Source organism: Cupressus sempervirens, chromosome 2, assembly GCF_028749045.1.
Source record: "Cupressus sempervirens isolate cs-2001-9-10 chromosome 2, ASM2874904v1, whole genome shotgun sequence".
In the NCBI taxonomy this organism is placed as follows: domain Eukaryota; kingdom Viridiplantae; phylum Streptophyta; class Pinopsida; order Cupressales; family Cupressaceae; genus Cupressus; species Cupressus sempervirens.
In genome coordinates, this window is record NC_143119.1 from 401,778,999 (window position 1) to 401,802,453 (window position 23,455).

Consider the following 23,455-nt stretch of genomic DNA (forward strand, 5'->3'; position numbering starts at 1 on the left):
TAGATATATTTATTTAAGATATCTATACTAGTTTACACCTAGAAACATATCGATTTTCTTTGAATTCACATGTTATACCATCATTAATTACACCGAGAAGTATATCTATTTTCTTTGAACTCTCATTTAATACCCCCATTAATTACAGCAAGAAGCATATCTATTTTCTTTGAACTCTCATTTAATACCACCATTAATTACACCGAGAAGCATATCTATTTTCTTTGAACTCTTGTTAAGGGCGTTCTTGTTTATATGATGCATTGTTGATTACTTTGCCTAAAGGAAAAGGGTCGCTGCCCCCTTTCTAATAGTCGGATTTTAGCGTTCCCTACAATGTACATATTCACACAGTTCCTCGGCTTGATTTGTGATACCAAAAATCAATTAATGATGCAAGCCGATTCAACCATAAAAGTTGATCTCTTAGCCTAAGATATCATGAAGTGATGTAATTTGAATCGATACAAAACTTTGTTTGGCTCATTTCATTTTACACCATTCGCTCGTTACCAGCAGGTTCTCACACCTGAACACAACATTACCGCAACCTCGCATCAGCAAAACGTATTATATTACAGCTGTCGTAAACATTAAAATATGCAAGAAAGCAGCAACCATAGCAACTCTTTATCCCAGAACAATAATCTCAACGGTCAATCAACACTTAAAATATGGAATCTAACGAGATATAGACCAAGAGAGCATTTGTTTTTTATGTAATAACTGAAACTGGAGGATAAGTATTTTGTTTTATAATTTAGCTGTACCATTTATAGTTTAGAGAACTATTACATAGCAATTAGCATAATGTTTGTGTTGTAATCTTCTATAGCAGATACACAGCTGAAATTTGATGAAATTCAGTGTTTATACTACTATACAGCTAAGCTCTCGATTATAATGTTTATATACTTTAATTCAGTGTTCTTACGAAATGCCAAAGCAATTATGTGCATCAAAAGAGTTTGTGCTTCCGTCTCTTCAAATATAAAAAGAAGGCTTGAACATAGTTATACGCATCCAGAAAATTTCTTATATTTGATTTGCAGTTCTTTTATGCTAGTATAACAACTAAATAAGCTCAAGTCTGCTGCATATTTGAATAGCGAAGCACTGTAAATTGGATTTTACACTAGGTCCAACAAAATAACAAAATAACTAAGTTTTATTTATTTGTTGTATAATACTGCTAGTTCATTGGATCTGGCATTTTCAGCTTGATTGCAATGAACAGTTTTGCCCAAATACATACCAATCAACTAGGGACCAAGAAAAGCTCTAGTGTACAGTATCTTCTCAATCTCACAATATAGCTGAAACTGTTCTCAATTCTATAGACTCTACATCATTGGCAATGAAAAATGCAATCTCATACCGGAGGATTACATTTACGGTAACTTTATAAAGCAACAGTCACTTGCTCATAGCTGTCGTATCTTGGATAGCTATAGAACTTTGAATTTTATTTCCTGGAAAAGCATTCTTTGAAATGTCCACTAGTGATTTGAAGCTGTATGGTTCATGCATAGCAATCTCCGAGAGGACCTTTCTGTTGAGCTGTATATTCTCTTTCATCAATCCATGCATAAATTCTCCATAGTTCACCTGAAAATTTTCAAAAAGAATATCACGTCATCATGACCTTTGCAGACAACCAAGAAATTCACTTTTGACTCTCATTCAAACCTCTCCCTTTAACTGAGATCAATAAAAAGGACGAAAATAAATATTGTGCAATTATATTAATATGCACTAGTGACCAAACTAGTTGGAAGGAGCTCATAAATATATCCAGTTATAAAAGGAAGTACCAGGGGAAAAGCAACCACCTCGAGAGCTGAAGAAGCGACAGTTAATGCATAAAAACAAGGAAAACAAAACTAGAAGAAACCACAAATGATTTGCAACCTTGCAATAACAAATGAACCCAAAAACTTGGAAAACTTTTCCACGGAATAAAATGAAAATTGATGCTAACATTCAACTCTGATTTTATGGACCAATAAATAAGGAATGATTGAAACAAATAAAGGTGGGAACAAAGAGAGTGCTGGCTTTATTATACAGTAAAATATGGAAAATTATAATAATTTTTAAGATACTGTTTTCCCTTGTAAAACCCAACATTTCAAACTATAATAACCTAACAAAAACCTCACAACCTGCAAGAGACTACAAACGATGTCCAACACCATGTGAACTAATTCTGTGCTCCCGAGAACCTAAAACAAATGAAGAGCTCCACCTCCTCTCCAACTTGAAAAAATTGCTCGACATAAACTTTAATTATTAATATTTATGGATTTCCTCCCCAGTATGATGCCAAAATCAAAGAATAGTTCAACTGCTAAAAAAAATAGCTCCATCCACTAAAAAGAACCTCATCCACTGTCTAAAATTACTCAAGTGGGGAAACCTACTCAACATGCATTCCACATACAAATGAGTGCTTGAAATTGTAATATAAAGGAATTAGTGAAATCCAAGTTCATCTGGACCAAGTGGAATAATCCAGTTACCAAAACTTCCCAGAACATCAAGGTCAACAAGCTAAAATGAGAAAGGCTAATGAAGATGAACCAATTAAAAAAACCACCTGCACATGTCCAAGCACATTCAATCAAATCATGTCAAGTGTAGATGTGAAGTTCAATGTCTTTATATAACCTGTTCTTCGATTGGTCTATCAAAGCAATGTAATTTTATCATTGGCCCGTGGATTAGTGCCTTGTTCTATTAGCTTCTACCTAGCCCATTTTCTCATTGATCGATAAAAGCATTGTGATTTTCTGATTGGCCCACAAGGTGGTGCTAATTTTAATTGGTCTTAATGCTTGTAGCTAGTAGTTAAAACTTTAAAAAAATGGAACTGATTGTATTGACAATACACTCTTAAACAGAGTTTATAAACATTATAAAAAGCGTTAAGTAAAAAGCAAAGTTGTCTAAATAAAGACGTCTAAAAATATAACTGATTGAGAAAAATGACCATTAACTAAGGTTCTAGAAGAATGAGCTAAATATAGCAAGAACCCGGAATACTAAAAATGAATTAATACCCTCCCTTAATGGTCATTCTATCAACTACCCTGCAAAACACAATACATGTCTTGTACTTTAACACATTCAAACCATTTTATTGTTGCTAAGACTCTCCCTAGATCTGCTGAATATCAATGACCAAGAGTAGCCAAAAAAAACAGAGAAGGTTGTCACCTTCTTCAAAATGGTCTGCAACAAGAGACTAAAGCCTGCCACTAACTCTGCCACTAAGATGATTCTGCCATGAAACCTCCCAGAATCTGCAAAACTTCTGACTAGAAAAAATCACAAAACATCCAACCTAATTTTGGATAACTAAGATGCCCTTCCCTGTACACATATACACACTAAGAACAGTTGTCAGGACAAAAAATTGGTAAAAAATCCAAACAGTTGCAGATAGTCAAGATACTCCAAAATTGTAATGTCCCCTTTTCTGATTATATGGACACTATGTGAATTACCAAATTTCAAGGTTGCATATGTACGTGTACCCACACCCCTGGGCCATGTACCTCAGTACCAGGTACTCAGTGGAGAGCATCATAGCTAAGGACATTAAGATTTCTGATTTTTGTTATGGTTTTTTGTTTGCATATTATCTTCTTGTTTATCAAGCTTAATTCAATACATAATCAGTTCGATACAATATTGATTAACAGTAAACTTTATCACTAAAGTCAGAAGTTTATCATTTGCAATATGTCATTGTTATATGATTTATGATCTTCTTGTTCATGTTTAAAGTCTGCCTTCTTTGTTATGCATCTAAACATTTAGCATATATTATTATTACAAACCTATTGCAAATCTGAAACTGAAAATAATATATTGTATCTGCATACTTTATCACTGTTCTTGTTTTGAAAAACCATTGTTATGACTCAATTTTTTCAGATTTTCTATGAAAATAAAATTATATTATTAAAAAGTTGATGTGCCCACGTACCCTGTCCCCTATTTTGAAAAATAGGCGCATGTGTACCTGTACCCGTACCCAAAGTACGCAAGTACCCCTTTCCCATGCAACCTTGCCAAACTCCTTCAATTATCTATTTAGTGCTATGTGATGGAGATGCAAATATATGAATTACTTAGAACAATGGATGTAATAATAGTGAACTATGAATACGAAATAATGAATCATAAATATGATTGGTAGCTCCAAATGCACTGTGAATCCTTTCAATGTGATCGTATGGTTCTGCAGTCTCAGAACATGTTTATGCGTAAAGGTTGTTTCTGATGTTACAATATTTTATATGCACTCGAGCATGTAAAGCCATCTCTGATCTTCAAACAGATTATATGTTGTAGTTACAGTTTAACATGTAAACTTCAAGCAGAGATTTGTCATCTCTGATCTTCAATATTACATATGCAAACTGTCTCTGTCAATAGAGCCGTCTCAGATATATATAATTGTAGCATATGCTCTGCTTAGGGATGGCACCTCTGATATGCATATATAACACTTGCACCAGAGGTTGCAATAGCAACATTCTATGCTTTGTTAATGAGTGACTCCAAAAAGGGAAGTTTAATATCAGATATTCTTCAATCCTCCTTTAAGAGCTGATGGGCTGAATATAAGTATGTGCCTAAAGACGAAATGGGAAGACGCCAATCATTGCAATTTACTTATAATATTGTAACCGATTATTATAAGTAATCATATGTATTGTTGTTTAGACTTACTCATTGATATATGCCAAGTATCGATGGAAAATCAATATAGTCATCACTGAGTATGGAATCGTTATTTACTCATGATAAGTATAGTCAATTATTGATATGTTACCAGATAATAATCAAACTACGATGCCAAGGGAGCAGTTCCTCTATTTCCTTTTTCGTTATCCATGTTGCTGGTAATGTGATGTGATAGTTCTGGAATTGATTATTATTTTTATTTCTCCACTTTCAGCTCATTGGCATTTTGACAAACAGTTTGTTTGCAACCCACGTGGTAAAGTGCTAAAAAAATTATTTTCTAACAGTATACTGATGGTTGGTTTGTTTTGCAATGAATAGATGTGTTTCTTGCATGAAAAGATTTAGGAAATGAAATAGCAACCATAAAATTTGATACAAAGAATCTGACTTGCATCAACTAATTCATCAACAATATTCGATCATCGCCTTTTTGACACCTCAGTTCTGATTACAGTAACAGAAATATATTATTCTTCGATTTTTATCAACAGTACAATATAAAAATTCGCATACCAGGCTTGCTTAAGAAACAGCAGCAGTTGTAGATCCTTGACATTCCAGTTCAACATGTCCTTGGTATTTGCGGCTACTTCAGCATTTGGTTGTCTACAATCTTGTACAGACAATCCCTGAGTGTCACCAACTCGTACAGTACCTTCAAATTGCACTTTAGGATGATGCAATTCTGTCCAAGAAGGTTGCAGACCAAATATAGTGCCTTCTACTGATCTTCAGACTAAAACGTCACCTTGCCAGATGATTTATCAGACTGCTGCAGTAATACTATAGAGTTTTAGACTTGTACAGATACAGTCTGCTATGAATTTGAATGGCCATTTCTTACAGTCAATACACTTCACCAAAGCAATAGAGTCTTCAAATGAATTGTCCCTTGTGCTCAGGGTTTGGAATGCAACTCAGCTCCAATCTTCCAATTCTAACCCTATATAATAGAAAATTAAACTGTCATAAACTTTAGATTTTATCTTTTTATTCCAAGATGAATCCTAAGACCATATCTCTTAGGGCCCGTTTGCTTGCAGGAATTCAACTGGAACAGGAATTGGAATTTGGAATTTGTTTCTAATTCTCAGTTTGGTACGTCAAATCGGTTACGAATTGGAATTTGTATTCCCATTTTGGCCCCAAAATGAGAATTAGCAAATTCCACCAAAATAGCTGTTATTGGAATTGCAATTCCAATTCTTATTTTGACTTTCACAAATTTGATAAAATTTTCAAGTCCAGAGGGAATAACATCAGCAGTTTTCGTTATATTATCACATTGCATTCCTTTCCAGTGGCAACAATCAGTGGATTTGTTTCACGATTACCTTCAAGAAATATTCAGAAATACCATTATTGCCAGAATCAGAACAAGGAACCAAGACCCATCATAGAGGTTTCCTGTGCATTTGTCAGAGCCAGGACAAGGAAACAAATGGATATGCCCTCGCCCCTGTTTCTTGCGTTCCCGTCTCTCCCCATTTATACTTGCGGTCTTCAATGTCTATATTTTTGCCTGCTGAAATGAACCTTACATAACTCATTGTCGTGCACTGTATTTTGCAAGCCTGAATGATGAATTGGCAGCTGGCAATAGCTGCCACAAGATGGGCATCTTGTCTAACAATAATGCACAGAATCTTCATTCTTTGTATGAACATGGAGACCTTCATGATCTCTTTTGAAAGGAAGAATGGCAATGCAACAGCCTTTGAACATGCCATTTTGCTCTGATAGAATCTCATACTTGAAAGATCCCCTTTGACCCTAAAAATCCCGGGTTTGTTTGGCAGACTCTACAAAGATCTCACATATTCCTGGCTTCTCCCATTCATGGTTGCAGGCATGTACTTTCCCACACAAATGCTCCGCATTTTGGTTCAAATCAATGGAAAACACGAAATTCAAATTTTGCACTTTCAATTTTAATTCCAATTTCAATTTAGTGAACCAAACAGGTTCTGAAAACTTAAATCCGGAATAATCAATACTGGATTGCAAATTCTGAATAACAAATCTGGAATAACCAATACTGGGATTGCAAATTCCAGCAGCCAAACGGGCCCTTAATGGTGTTAGGATTGAAAGCAAAGAATTTTTGACGTCCTCCACGCCTAGGAAAGAAATCTCTAGCATTTCGCCAATTTCACCAATATCCAAGCATAACTAGGCATGGGGAAAGAGGGCATTTCCATCTCTTTTATAGCATTTTCCAAGACCTTTTTCACTCACCTTGACAATGTGGGATAAACAAAATCATTTTTTTTGGCCTTCCCCATAATATCAAGATTTTTGCTTTTTCGCCCCTATTTTCTCATAGCTGCTTTTCCGGTCTCTATTTTATCATGATTTCTTTCTTTAATATTTCCATGTCATATAAAAAGATTTTCCTTCACTTAAGTCACCACTAACTTTTATCTATGCTTCCAATGTATTATAGAATAAAGGGTCTTATTTAATTAATTATTTCCCACAAATATAGACTATGTATTAATAAAGTTAACAATTATATTTAACTTAATAAAATAGCTTTATTAATGCATAATAAAAATATTGATGATAAATAGATGAACTTATCAATATTAAACAATTTATCATCACATCTGCCAATGGTTGTCCAGTTATGCTCGTAATGACTTACTATGAATAGTAAGTGTGCCCAAAACTGCCTAAAATCACCTCAAAATGAGCTGTGACTAATACTGCCTAGGCCAAAAGGCCCCAAAAGTCCCTTTTATGTCCTGGTTAGCCTACTAGACCATAAAAAAATAGGCTAATGACAATGTAATGTCCCCTTTTTGGGACATTAGAAAAGTTAAAGACATATTTATACAATATTAAAATTGACTTGGAGAGCGTGGACTCAAATTATAAAAGGTCAATTTGATATTATAAAGTGGGCTAAAAAGGACAAAGAGAGATAAGATGAAAAGCCAGGAAGGGAGTCGAAGAGTCACAGCTGTGAGGATAAAAGGAGATGAGACTCATTCATTTGGGATGCTTGACTTATGATTCAGATTTCAGTTCTCTCTTGCAAGAGTTATTTGGAAAGCTTCAGCTTTCAGCCAGTGTGAAGACGTAGCCCCTCATGCCGACAGACAGTGGACGCAAACCCATTGTTTGTGGAGACGTCACTTCAAGTGTCTCATATGCGCTTATAGGTTCTTCTCTTAGTGTTCCAATCTAACAGTCAAACTCTGTTTAAGATTGGATTTTGAATGCTGGTTATTGTATTGATGTTGCATAATGCAGTAACATGTTTTAAGGGGTTGTATGAGAGTTTACTGGTTTTATACTATTGGTTTGTAATGCATTTTCATATGCTTGAATCCTGAACATTATTTTGAGAAAGAATGATTTTAATATGTATTGGAGAATCTGCTGGTTTCTATTGCTGTTTCGTAGTAATACATTTGCCTATGTTTAAGTTCTGAATATATTAATGTGGAAGAAATCGGGTAAATATTCATTTGGGATATTTCAGTGGTATTAGTGCTGGTTTTTCTTGCTAGCCTGAATGGGTTATGTATAACAGACATTTACAAAAAATTTGGAATTGATTCATATTTCTGAAGAAGTAGTGAATAATTTTTGTTCATCAAAGTCGAGAAAATTTGTTGTGTCGATTTCTTTTCATCATTTCAATGGAAGTCCATATATTCTAATTGGTCGACTTCGCAAAGTGCAAGTGCAAGAGAGATGTTCTTAAAGTTTTTTTTAAGATATTAATTCTTTTGCTAGAAGAGTTTCGACTGCAACTTGGCCAGATAAATGATATACAGTGTCTTCAATAGAGGGATAAATCTTCAGTATCAAGCTCCTATGACAAAGAAAATGTGAGGAACAATTAAATATTGCATTTCAGGTGTAGCCAAGGCCAATATTGGATCATTTGGGTGCAAATGTTATGCGGTAATAAATAAATTCATACGACCTCAAATATTTAAATTCAAGCATTAATCGCACCTGGAGCTCGGCAAAGACAAAGCTTCCATCTACTTCATTCTTGCTTGCCGTGGTGAAGGGAGCAACCTCAGTATTTTTCTCTTACATAGAATTGATTCTGGAGGATGTTTTCTATGGACATCCAAGACAAGTGTATTTGTAAAACGTTACAAGCTCTAGAAAACGATTGTTCAAAGAGAACGATTAGAAGGGTGTCGTTTCATCTTCTAGCGGTTTGGGAGAAGAATATAACTTATGTCAAATGATTATTTTACTTTAAATGGACTTTCAATCGAGATAAGAGTTTTTGTAACTTATTGTGAATGTATATGGGGAATTAAAACAACACATCTCAAGATATCATTTGTGTTGTGTGCTCAAAATCAAGCACGAGAGTCTAAAGTTTTCGGCAATTACTCTGTATTAGTTGATCTATGAAGAATCGTTTCTTGCAATGGCTATTGGGATAGGATAACAACTGTAATAGTTGGAAGGCAAATTTCAGAAGAATGTGGAATTCCATTGACGGAGGGCATCACTCTACATTTAAGCTCCGACATTTTTTGGATTTATTGAATGTTGCATACAAGGCACAAGTTTTGTGCATGCTCGAGCAATATACTGAGGGATGTCAAAGGTCAAGGAAGTGTAACAATTGAATAATGATGTTGTGGGTTGCTACTTAGCCGGAACTGTGGTTGAAAATTATTTGGAGTGAGCAATGAGTTTACCAGAAATAGAAGTCGCTTGCTTTCACTAGACTTCGACATTATTCTGAATTTAGTAGGAGCGGATACAATAATGCGAACACATTGACACGTGGGTGGTGGTTTCGGGAAGATAGAGTTAGTAACGCACACCGTTACAAATAAGTCGGGTGATGCCTGTGCGCCTAGCAGGCTCTATGTTTAGAAAAGAGAAACGTATGAAGATTGTCAGGTTGTCGTGAATGCATTGAGATAGAGTTTGATTCGAGACTATAGTTGAAGGTATTTTAGGTGTGGACATAATTGGGATATGCCGGAATATTCAATGCAAAGCATTACATGACTCAACACGAAAGAAATTGTACGCATGTAATGTTTGACTCATCTACAGTTGGAAGAACTATCTAAGACAGAGAACTTACAGGAAAAGGGTCCTCCAGTTTTGAGTGAAGATGGGCACCTCATTTCTGATACTCATCCAAAGGCAACAACTTCATCGTCATCCTCAAAATCCTTTGAGACAAGGGTTTTGAGTAAGTGCCCCTATGCCTTAGTCCTCACCAAGATCCTACGACTATACCATGTGGTCACATCTTTTGTTGGAATAGGATTACTGAATGGTGCAACAAGAAGCCAGAATGTCCAATCTGTCATTCTTTTTTGTCACATTCGGATTTGGTGTGCATATATCATGTAGACTTCTAGATCTCTATGAGTTGAGGAAGAGATTTCAATTCTACAATTTTCAGTGGAGTAAAATATCTAATCTGAAGTTTGGCGCAAAGTTTATTTTCAATCTTTGATATTGGAGATACCTTGCCTGTGTTATCTTTCTTCATATCTTTGTATATGTATTTTTCGGGATACACAAAAACAATTTCCTCTTACCATTTTGTTAATTGTGGTTTTGAGATAGAAGGCACAATACAGAGATAGTGACCAAATATTTCTATTTGGGGTTTCCAATTAGATAAAGGAAGGTGTTGGTATTGTCACAAACAATGTTGCTAAGTATTGTGCGCTCATTCGAGGATTGGAAGTTTGCTTAAGTAACGGAATCGATTGCATTCATGTGCTCAGGATAAGCAGAAGACAAACAGTGATAACATTGCTGATTTTAGTTAAGAAGCCTAAGATTGTAATCAAATGGAGATGCACTGGCAAGAACATTACATATAGATGAATTCATTGAGGAAACAAATTCAGTGTTCTTGATTTCAGGTCGCATATTTCTAAATTGGTGTTGCTCATTCACTACTTACCTACCTCGAAACTCATTATATCTGCCTCTATTAAATTATTCAACATGGGCATGTGAGTTTTCCAATTTGCGGCTAGCAGTCAGCCAGTCTGAATTACAACCTCAATTCAGAATTACAGTCATAGTTAGTATGCTGCAAGTGATGAGGTTAGAATTCATGGTTTGAAAGGTCAGTTGAAGAGTGGGCAAAAGTCAGCCTAGAAAATTAGTTAAACATTATCTCAAGGCAGCAAGCCAAACTCAGCCCAAAACACTCAGGATGTTCCTTTGTTACAGCATTCTCCAAAATGCTATAGCAGTGTTGTTAAAGATCTCTGCACACCGGTTTTCTACATTTTAAAAGAGTATCCATCTTGACAATTTGGCAAATAAAGGATTTGGATAAAATCAAGAAAGTTACTATGAAGCTACAAGAACAGTTAACCCAAAATTTTGAATCTGATATAAGAGCAGAAATACTCAACATTTATAGAGAATATAAAAAACTTCCTACTCGAATTCAGAATGACTTATCGTTCAATGATTACATGGATTTTCATGCAGAGCAGCAAAATAAGACTGATATGGCAAAAAGGAAGTATTTGGAATTGGTTCAGGATCTGCTTACAAAGACCAATGCAAAAATGTGTATGAAGAATTTCTAGCAGACCCAAGTCATCTAATAGAGGGTCTTGAAAAAGAAGAGCAGTCAACTACTATTGATTTGCAGCCTTCTCGTGATCACATAGAAGATGTTACACAGGGTGTAAGTTTCTACGTTGGTGATTTGGAGGTTAGTTTTGACAAGCAAGTTGATGAGGTTGGTTGCACACAAGGTAATAGCAAGTTGGAATCTTTGTATGATGAACCATATATTTCTAATGCCCATGACATGAATTTAGAGGAACAATCTAAGATGACACTACAGGACGATGAACCACTTCAACATGACAATTATGAAATGCATACCTTAAAGAACCAATTGAAGGTCCGTGAAGACATGGTTGTGGCATGTTTGGTACATTATGACAGCACTCACAAGATGGTTGAAGATCTCTATAGGAAGGCCCAAAGGGAAGTGGAAGGAGATTGGCCTGTTGTTGATTTGCAGGTGGTCAAAACAGCCATTGAATCTATAAAACCAAATTACTTATGTTTGCTTTCCAAAAGGGATTATGCTCTTAAGGTGGTTGGAATGTACGTCGATCAGTTGAATAAAGAAAGGAATGAGGTTAAGGAGCTCAACAGGGAGCTTAAGTATGCTCGTGAGGCATTGGATGATACTCAGTTATCTCTTCAGGAAGCGGAAAATCAGATTAGGATCACAAACCATTTTCAAGAACATGAGGATAAAGAAAGGCACGAGTTTTTCCAAGAAGTAATTGAGGAACTTGACAGCATTCAGTAGACTTATGACTTGGATAGTTGTCCCAAAAGACCAAGTACCAAAGTTTCAAATCACATTCAGCTTATAGACAACCCCATGTTTGAAGTGGGATGCTGATTGGACTTCTAATAATGCCCTTTTTGAGATAAACAAGGAACTCCTTTTGATTGTCATGAAGAAGATGATTCTGATTTCAGAATATTGAATCTTAGTACAGTTCCTAGCAATGAATCTTAGTCACAGGATGGGAGTAGTGAATTGACTACTGTCGCTTGTCATTGGATCAGTCCAAATATGGTTTCCGATTTCACCCCATACAGGAGTTGGATGGATTTTCTACATTAGCCACTTAATAGATCTTGGTGGAGTATTGATGAAAGTTATGTTTCAATCATAGCAAATGGCTTTACAGTTGCATACTTACTCATAGCACCTATGTACTTGGGGGTTCTCCAGACTTATGACGACGGTATGGTTTTTGATGTGCCTATGATGTTAGTTTCAACTTTTAAGCAACTCATTTCTTATATCATTTATTTAGGTTGGGTCGTCACCATCCACTAGGTTATACATAGCCCCTTGATACATTTCTACCTCATCATATCAAATGGTCATGGCAACAAGGTTTGGGATCCTGGTGTTGACAGTATATATCTATGGCTTATTGAGGATTTTATTATAGTTCTCCTAAGTTTGAGACTGGATGAGAGGATAATCAAAGTTGTACAATCTACAGGTGCAGTGATATTTCATAGAGCTATATGGGATCCAGGGATCCAGTTGATGGATGGGTTGCAGAGTGACACCTTGCTTCGCAGTGTGGCCAGATTTGTTTTCAGATTGGGCTACTTGCAGATTTGTAAGGGATCCGGTTGATGGATGGGTTGCAGAGTGACACCTTGCTTCGCAGTGTAGTCGGATTTGTTTTCATATTGGGCTACAAGGCTACCTACAGATTCATAAGGGATCCGGTTGATGGATGGATTGCAGAGTGACACCTTGCTTCGTAGTGTGGCCGGATCTTGGTACTAATTGCTTGAGGACAAGCAATTTCAAGGAGGGAAGATTTGTAATGTCCCCTTTTTGGGACATTAGAAAAGTTAAAGACATATTTATATAATATTAAAATTGACTTGGAGAGCGTGGACTCAAATTATAAAAGGTCAATTTAATATTATAAAGTGGGCTAAAAAGGACAAAGAGAGATAAGAAGAAAAGCCAAGAAGGGAGTCGAAGAGTCACAGCTATGAGGATAAAAGGAGATGAGACTCTTCGGAAAGCTTCGGCTTTCAGCCAATGTGAGGATGTAGCCCCTCGTGCCGGCAGACAGTGGACGCAAACCCATTGTCCGTGGAGACGTCACTTCAAGTGTCTCGTATGCGCTTACAACTTCTTCTCCTAGTGTTCCAATTTGATTGTCAAATTGTGTTTAAGATTGGATTTTGAATGTTGGTTATTGTATTGCTGTTGTATAATGCAGTAACATGTTTTGAGGAGTTGTATGAGAGTTTACTAGTTTTATACTGTTGGTTTGTAACGCATTTTCATATGCTTGAATCTTGAACATTATTTTGAGAAAGAAAGATTTTAATAACTGTTGGAGAATCTGCTGGTTTCTATTGTTGTTTCGTAATACATTTGCCTATATTTAAGTTTTGAATATATTAGAGTGGAAGAAATCAGGTAAATATCCGTTTGGGATATTTCAGACAACATCATACAACATGTGCTAGAAAAGGGACATTACAATTTCCTTGTCTTAATAAACATTGCTCATGGTCTTCTTATTACTACTAGTCTTGGAAGCCATGTTTGTAGTTGAAAGTTCAATATAATATATACACATATACATATATATGTATATATGTATATATATATATATATATATATATACATATGTGTGTGTGTGTATATATGGTTCGAATCCTCTACTCTTTGTGTATGCACATTTAGTACTTCTTGTCCATTTCTTCACTTAATTGATATTCAAGTTGTCAACGGTGAAGGCCCTAAATCATACAAAACATGTTGTTCGTACGTAGGCTCTATATTAATCATATTTATGTGTGTATGGATATGAGCCTTCCTCATATTGAATCTTGTCGTTGTTTGTCTTTCCTTCTTACCTTTGATAGCCTGAAGGTAAATACTCAATTATAAGCAAAGACTCTTGTTGCCTTTGCTTATAATTACATTGTTTATATCCATAACAAGTATATTGACTCATGGGATCTGTATTCAGTATTAAATTATGCCACTTTATACCATCGTTAATTGGAATGGTTGATTACACCAACAATAAATAATGAATAAGTTTCAACCTTTAATTTAAACTTATTAAACCGTAAAACAATTTTGTAAGTTCTGAATTGGGGGTATTACATAAACATACTACAAGATACCATGATTTGAAGTGAACAAAGCATTGTTTTTCGGAAAAAATATGGTAAAAACCCAAACACAAGAACACCTATCATAAAATCCCACACAAACTTCATGAATTATAGAAATTAGAAATTTTTGAGGAGAAAAATCGACCAAAACCAAACAAATAGCTGGTACAGAATCTAAGACACGGATTAGCATACAATACATTGTTTTATGTTTTACCTTTTTAAGGAAAAAACAGTAAAACCTTTCCAAAAACTAGACAACTCTCCTAAACTGTAGAAACCTTAACCAGGTCAAACAAGAGCAAACTCATAATTTTGGGGAAAATTTTTATAAACACAAAACAAAAAAGCAATGTTGTCTAAATCAAAATGTCTATAAATAGAACTGATTAAGGCAACTAATAATAAAGTTTAAATGACCATTAACTAAGGTTCTAGAAGAACTAGCTAAATATAGCAAGAACTTAGGATACTAAAAATATTCTAATAGTAGTTATCTTAGGGCTTTGTTCACATAATCTTGGCTCTTAATTTTGAAGTGATCAAAGCCACTCATTGTAATTGAATTACTATGAAAGGCAAGGCATTGTCATTTGTAAGGAGAGACTTGTTGAGATTGTTGCTACTGTCAATATTGTTCATAATTCATTGTTGGTCTTCATGGTGGATTACTTACACCATTTTGGGGTGTTACATGGTTTCTACATTTCCTCACTTAGATTAGAATTTCATTTCATATTGATTAGAAGTAGTAATTAGTTAATTGGAAGATAATTTGGATGCATATTTGGTGAACTCACTTAGGCCAAACTACTAGCTTCTTGTTGATTATAAGTTTGTCTTATATGGTGGAATGGCATATTTATGAGCTTGACTTTGACCATTGCTTCCACATTGATATGCATTGATGGATGGTGTTAATGGAATGGTTATAGCTTGAAAATTGTGCATTTACCTTAGAAGATACCTTTGTAACTCTACTAGGCCTAGTAGAGTTACAAAGGTATTCATCATCTCTTACATTCTAGGAGTAGATAGTTCCCTAAACCTTTTTCCCTTTGCAGCTTGTTTGGTTAGAAGTAGTTGAAGTCAAGTTCTGTAATACCAGCATAGCACATCATCACAACTGAGTGAAAGTCCACAATAAGAAAGAGCCTTGCAGTTGTCTCGTTTGATCACACAGTCCATATACATTGTTTAGCATATGAGCTACCTTGTTCAAGAGAGAGTTGGTGATTTGGTGTTTTGTTTGAAATACTAAGTCTTTGATTATGCATGTTGTAGCGGCATAGAACTCACATCAACAAGACTTCATGAGTCCTTCATCGCAATCCAACCAAAGACTTCAGGTGTCCTTCATGGAAACTAAGATGTCAAGAACCTTCAATCACATGAAGATAGCCTCCTCTGTCAATAGTATCGACAATGTCAATGAGCTCTCACATAATAGAAGCTCCTAATGACACCAACAACCATCACAATATATAATCCATCTCCAAACAAATATTATCCATATCTCTCACATCATTAAAATATGAACTGCAACAGCAACAACTTTGAAAGAACCAAGATCATGATAGAACACAGTACACTATGTAACTGTGTGAAGCTCCCACTTCAAAGTTATATTGAGCTATGCATGGCATTATGACCAATATCACCGTCAAAACTCTATCAAAAGTGAAAGAGCATCTCATGCACAGAAGCCAACTACTACGAGTTCAATATACAACTGCATCATGTACTCCAAATAGCCATTTCTTTGTATCACTGCAATAAACATACCAATGTATCAAAGGGCTAAAACTATGAACCCAACCAAAGCACTACATTATGTAGTCTAAAGAGTGTGTTTCTCCATATGACCAAGATGTCAAAAGTAACCACATGAACACCATCGCACCACGCATGATAATGAGGTAAAGGAATAAAATCACCAAACAAGAGGATATTCACATGTTATCAAACAAGAGCTCCAAGTGACCATTATGCAAGAAACATGACCAATTCCATAAGGATCCAAAATCATGAACTTCCAATGCTCAATATAGAGAACAGTAGCAATATCCATGGCTTCCAATTTCAGATCCACAAAACACGGTTAACTTGCAAAATATGCACTACAGTCTGCAAGCCTCCAACATAACAAAAAAGGTAAGAGATCCCTTTTCTTAGCAATCTAATGACTTACGCCAAACTAGCTCTAATACTACTTGTTGGAAAAAATTCAATCTCTACCCAGTGAATTAACATTAAAGATTTGTTCTCAATTTATGACATCAATTGATGAGATACTAGGCTTAGACTACTATAATTTGAAAAACTACAATTGATATGCATATTTGAAATTAAGTAAACTTAATAAGAAATTACCATGACTAGATCCTTATTTGTGATGCTAAAGAATCAGACACCATAACATGCAACACCACCTTAAGTGAACTTATTACAACAACAAATAAAGGATAACATCACCATTAGTTAACAGCAAAGAAGCAAAATTCAGAAAACATAAAAGAATCACGAGACAAGATTTTTGTGGAGAAACCCTTGAGGGAAAAAGCTCTGGCAATAATAGTTTAAATTAAGGATACAACTTGTCGTACATTTCCACTCTCCCATTTGCCTCCAATATGGAAACACCTATGCACTTGAGAACGAACTCTTTGTGCTTCAACTTGTTCCTTGTACCTAGAAGATTGTTTTCTCTTTTGGTAGCTTGTGCAGATTTGTATCTAGGCCCAAGGCAGTGCGCTTCAGCTCACAAGTCCTTTTAGGAAGCAAAGCACTTCCTTGGTAGCATACTCAAAACAATCATTGTAATATATTGTGCGTAAGATTCTGGCTGTGGGTTTTCCCGTAGCACTTCCTTGGCAGCATACCCAAAACAATCATTGTAATATATTGTGAGTAAAATTCTGGCTGTGGATTTTCCAACTTTTCCTGCATTGGGTTTTCCTGTAAATCTGGTGTTTTTTGTGTATTATCATTGCAATATATTTTACTGATGGTTAGTTGGATTGAAGTTAATCATTAAGGGATTGTGACCGAATAGTTAAGTTTATATGCATGCTGATTCAACCCCCTCCCCTCTCAACATTCAGTGTATTCAACAAGGATAGTGGGTCATCATTAGCTCAAGAGTGGGGCCACGTTCAATTTCATCAACACCTCATAGTAACCAAGAGAGAATCGCACATAGTTGAGCACGAGAGATTTGAGGTCAAGGTCTCAACAAATGAGCTCCTACACTGCAAGCATATGGTACCATAGATGAGCATCACCATGGGGAACTACATAGTCATAAATGACTTCATTTTGGGCACTCTGTGGATGGAGACTCTTGACAAATACACCCAAAGCTTCAAGTGTTTAGAGTTTTCATTCAAGGTTGAAGGGAAGAAAGGTGGTTTTGCAAGGAATGTCCAATGGAGGACCTAGGGTGGTTTCAGCCAAGTGCATGGAGGCAATTTTGAGGCATGATAATGTGGTATGGGTAGCACGATGCTTTGTATCATCCAAACTTTTGGTTGGCCAGCATACACATTACCACAATGATGAGCTACAAACAGTTTTGGGAAGGTCCTGTTTGATTTTCAATGACATTTTGATTTACCTAGGGGTACCACCAGATAGAGGCTTTGAGTACAAGACGGTTGGAGAAGCAAGCCAAATCAGTCATCAAAACTCCATACCATCATCCAAGAAGTTCAAGGACGAGATATAGAAGGCGATTTAGGAGCTTCTTTACATGTGACACATCAAACCTAGCTAAAGCCCTTTTGCATCTTCAATAGTCTCGGTGAAGGAGGATGGGACTCTTAGGCTATGTAGCAACTATTGGGCCCTGAACAAAAAGATAGTCAAGAATTGGTACCCCATCTCACAGATTGACGAGTTGTAAGGTGAGCTTCATGGAGCAGTCAAAGATTGATCTTTGATCCCGATACCAACAAATTTGGGTAAGAGTGTAAGTTGTCCACAACATCGTCTTCTGATGCCACTATGGTCACTATGAGTTCATGGTCATGCCTTTTGGATTAACCAATGTGCCTACTACTTTTCCATCTTGTTAAACCACATCTTCAACAAACAATTGCAAAAGTTTCTATTGGTAGTCTTTTGATGACATGCTCATATACATCAAGATGTGGGAGTAACATTTAAGGCACTTCGACAAGGTTTTGGGGATCATGGAATCACAATTGTTGTTTGCGAAGATGTCCAAGCATGAGTTTGGCATGATAGAGATTCTATACTTAGGCCACATCAGTAGTGCACAAGGAGTGCAGGTGCATCAGGAGAAGATACAAGCCATTCATTATTGCCACCCCCAAGGACACTTATAGAGTAGCGCAAATTTTTTGGTCTATGTAGCTACTACAAGAGATTTGTGAGGGATTCTCATGGCTTGGATCTCCATAGACCAACCTTGTTAAGATGAGTGCTTTCAGTTGAGCAGAGAAGGCACAACATGCATTCAATAAGTTGAAATTGATAATGAGTATGTGCCTAGTCTTTGTATTGCTTGACTTCTCTCAACTGTCTGTCCTTGATTGCGACACATCAAGGGAAGGCATTAGAGCAATATTGATGCAAAATCGTCCCCCCATTGCATTTGAGAGTTGGAAACTCAGGAAGACTACAATATTGTATTTGATCTACAACAAGGAGATGCTCATGCTCATACATGCACTGTCCAGGTTTAGGCAATATTTGGTCGGAAGTTTGTGGTTAGGACAAACCACAAAAACCTTAAATACTTCTTGAAGCAAATGGATTTGAACGAGAGGCAATGAAAGCAAGTGAACAAGATTCAAGTCAATGACTTTGACATATAATGTGTGATAGGGAAGACGAATGTGGTTGTCGATGCTTTATCCAAGAGAGCTGCCATATGTTCTTTATCCCAAGTGTTGGCTGATTGGAGGGCTCACTTTTTGGTTGAGTACTCCAAGAATAAATTTTCCTGCCGATTGATGGATGGACAGTTTCACAATGATAGGTACAAGGTGATGGATGATGTCATCTACGACAAGACAAGATCTTCTTGGTCCCCGAATCATGTATCAGGAGATCTTGAGGGTGGTCCATGTGCCACCGTTCGTGTAACACCCCAAATGCTTCAAGAAATATAGGCAAATATGTGAGAGATTTTCAGGAAAGGGCCTCAAGGATGTGTTGCAATTCGTCAGGGAGTGTGCCACATGCCAGTAGAACAAGTCTGAGCATAACTGACCGCAACAACAAAAATAGCACCTGTTGGATTTTGCTAATAGACTAAAGCAAATCAAAAATCAAAAATAAGTCTAAATTTCGAAATCTAAATCCAAAAATCCCTTATATTTAGAAATTCAAGTGACATTAATTAATCAAGAAATATATTTTAAAACAAAAATATAAACTACTTATTTGGTTTTGTGAAATGGAAACAAACAATAGAAACAAATGCCTTTGACTACACTCCTCACTACTTGATGGATAATTATATTTCAACCCTATTCTCAAGCAACAATTATGAACCTACCGTAGTGTGGTACAATATACAAATACAATCTGGATTCCTGGACCCTATGCTCAACACTACTGTTAGTGCTTGAAGTTAAGAATAGAGGAATTGCAAAAGTGAAAGAATCTACTTGACCTTTCCGTATGGAAACCATTGCTTCTTTTGGCATCCTTTTTTGGTCATTTTACTCATCAAAGGACTCTATATTAGTTTCCACCTCATGCAAAACATCAACTGGCACTTGTGTGCACAAAAACATCTCAGCCAAGCATGTTTACAGAGTGAAATTTGATACAGTTAATATCTCGCCCACTAATTTTCAGTTTATACAATTGAAAAGTAACTCCCCAATCCAATCCCCTATTATGCAATATTTCTAATTCGGCTCCTTTCTAATAAGTGCTGACATTATAAGAAGTTATAGATTGCAAGTAGTAAAGAAAGGAAAAAATTAATTAACATTCATTATTTGTTAACGAAAACAATTTTAAAAATCAGAAAAAGAAACATTTAGGATTTGTGAAAGAAAAGAGGAAAAAACAGTTATGGAACAAAACAAAAATAGAGGTAAGCTTTCTTCTTTTTCCCATCTTTTGTTTCTTATTCCATAAGTTGAAGATGGGAAAAAAAAATTTAACAAATGCAAAATATATACCAGATGAAAGCAGAAAACAAAAAGAAAAGATTCAAAATGCTTCTTCCAATTTGAAGAGATGGACAATGGGCTGCTCCAAATTTATGATGATCTACTTCAAAATTGACAGTGGGCTCCTCCAAATTTGATGTGGGTTTCTTGTGTCCTGCTACAAACCTGTTAAAGCTCATTTAATTCAATGTCTGTTGCTAGTGCATTGTTATTTAATTCAATGGATGTATTCTTTCTTTAATGGTCTTTTTTTGTCCATTTTTTGCTTGCAAAGTAAATGAATGGCTTTTTGAGTGCTGTAAGTGCCTTTTTGTATATTTTGCAGTTCCCTAGTGGTTTTTGCTTTTTCATTTCATGATTTCCACTTACATGAGTTGGCTAGTCTTCAAATCGGCTCAGTGAGTCTTGCAAATCTGACCAGACTTGCCTGGACATGGCCCAAGTCCCGAGGCTTTGTTTAAGTAGGCTCACTCCATGACTTGACAAGTCATCAAAGTAACCAACAAATTCAACAAAACTCCTCTGAATACACAGCCATTTGGTTTTGGATTTCCAAAAGCCTATATAATACCAATATTAGCAGAACTCTTACTTAAAAGTTGGAATGACAAATCCTCTCCTATGCAATAGGAAGCGAGGGTCAACTCCATATACTGTGTAGTTCTTGTATCAAAAATCTTTGTAAAGCAAATGTACAAGGCCTAGTCCATGTGCTCAATCACATATATATACATAATGGTGAGCAAGTGTATGATTGAGCCATCAAAACTTTCAAGGAATATCCTATTCCAAAATCTATGAGGATTACCTACCAATTACTTGATATTTTTACTGTCTTCATACTAATTGGACATTTTTTTAGTTCCAAGGGAAAAACCCAAAATTTGAGAATGGCCTTCTGCCTGACACAAAATTATTTTGGAACCCATATTGACAATCTGCCAATGCTAGTCATGAATGAAGTCACTGTAAAGAAGAAAAACCATGATGAGATTTCTTGCAAAGCTTAACATGGATCATACCATTCAGACCATAGTATTCAAACTCTGGGAGTACTCTCTGAGATGCTGAGTCCTCTAATTTTATTGCTGGACGAGTTTTCACAAAATTTACTCTCACGTTTATATAGACAAAGACATGGGCAAATATGTCAATGCATTAAATGCCCATTACTCTCCAAGTCTGAGTCTGTGAACTATGAATCAGACCATGAGGAGTGACAGGCAACTCAAAATAAATATATAGGAACACAGTTTGATAATCCTAAAATAATATATCCTTGGCTTCTCAGAAAAACTGCAGAACAGTTGCATCACTTGGCAGCTAAGTCGCAGGGTATGCCAAATTTCAGCCATGAAGTTCGAGTTTCAGCGAATTTTTACCCTTTCCAAACTTCATTTGAATTTTATGATATCTAATATAAAATTGTTATTTATAATAACATTTTTTAATTTTAAAATAATATTGAGTTATTTAGTTCAATTATTTAGCAATGTCAAACTATCTTAACAATTTTGTGGACATATTACTTATATTTAAAAATAAATAAATTTATTAAGTTAAATTAATGCCGATTCTTTTCTGAATTTTTACCCTTACCAAATTTTATGATTGGCAAACTCGATTTAGAATTGGAACCTTGCGACTAAGCTTGGAAGCTACTACAGAAATCAACAGCACATGGACATTGAATGATCATTATTAGAATGTTTGAATGATCATTATTAGAATGTTAACCTAGGTTAGATTGCTTTCAGATATATAATAGAAGTAAATTCTTCCCAGATACAAGAAAACAATGTTATAAGACTTTCGTTAGTCCAAGAATTTATTTGTAATCTTATCACGTCAAAACGGTCTTGTTTATGTTTTGAGTGTGTGTGTGTGAGAGAGAGAGAGTGGGGGGGCTATGTGCGCATGTGTGGTGAGAGAGAGAATTACAACTACAAAGCTTCAAGGGAATAATTTATTTTGACAAAAGCTCACAAATTAATGAGATAATACAAAATGTTTTGTATGCCCTTTAATATATGGCTCTACTGTTACTATGCATTATTTCCAAAAATAAATTGGTCTAGTGGATTCTCTAGTAAATTACTGAATTTTAGGATGATTCCGAAACAATCAAGTACCACTAAACAAGTCTATAAGTTTAAGAAGAAAGGTATCGCTGTGAAATACCCCATACAGGCGTGTTCCAGCATTAATCCTCTGAATCCAGAGACCACGCATGTCACGTTTCTTGTTTCGGCGATCTCTGTAGGAGTACTGAAGGGCTTTCTCCACACGCTCTCTAGCAATGCGTATGCAATTTTTGGCCCTCCCTCGAAAGCCCTTGGCCAACTTCAAAATCTGATCCTTGTGCATCTTGTCCTCTCTAAACAAACCTGCAGTTTTTTTTAAGAGAACAAAAGCGGTTATGAATAAATCATGTCTAACAGATGGAAGTCTTCGTAAGTTCTGTTGCTTTCTCTTTTAACAACATTCTGTACTCAATAATATCCAAGGCGTCTGTGGTATCCAAAATATAGAATGTGCCAAATGGCTATCTTTATCCTAAAAGTCTTGAAAGGAAATTTTCATTTTGTTTCAGGCAGGTGTGTGTCTTATTGAGTTGAATATTTATGAACGTTGGTATGTGGATTGTGCATATCTTATCTTTTATGTTAAAAGGCAATACTACCACCTCATTCAAAACACGCAAAACAAAAATCTAAGTTTCATTTATTAAGCACATAAGCTTAAGACATGAAAATTGGCACATTCATCTAGATACTTAGAGAATGAATAGAAATTGTGGGTTTGTTCTTTAATGGAGAAAGACATAAAAATGGTTTACTTAAGTCATAAAAAAAATATGT

The 23,455-nt window shown here is 35.7% G+C and overlaps 1 protein-coding gene across 1 annotated transcript; it reads right to left on the reverse strand.

Annotated features, from left to right (window-relative positions):
• Positions 1-1,150: 1,150 nt before the first annotated feature.
• On the reverse strand, positions 1,151-23,214 carry LOC149572831 (uncharacterized). Its single transcript, XM_089813904.1, has 2 exons — positions 22,776-23,214; positions 1,151-1,608 (listed from the first exon to the last, which is right to left on the reverse strand). The coding sequence occupies exons 1-2, from the start codon at positions 22,959-22,961 to the stop codon at positions 1,417-1,419; spliced, it is 378 nt and encodes a 125-aa protein (XP_089670030.1). The 5' UTR covers positions 22,962-23,214; the 3' UTR covers positions 1,151-1,416.
• Positions 23,215-23,455: the final 241 nt, after the last annotated feature.

Excerpts from the sequence above, each read along its gene's own strand:
- LOC149572831 (XM_089813904.1), bottom strand. The coding sequence starts at position 22,961 with ATGCACAAGGATCAGATTTTGAAGTTGGCCAAGGGCTTTCGAGGGAGG. Across the intron at positions 1,609-22,775 it reads CTGGAACACGCCTGTATGGG|GTGAACTATGGAGAATTTAT; the intron begins GTATTTCACAGC and ends GAAAATTTTCAG.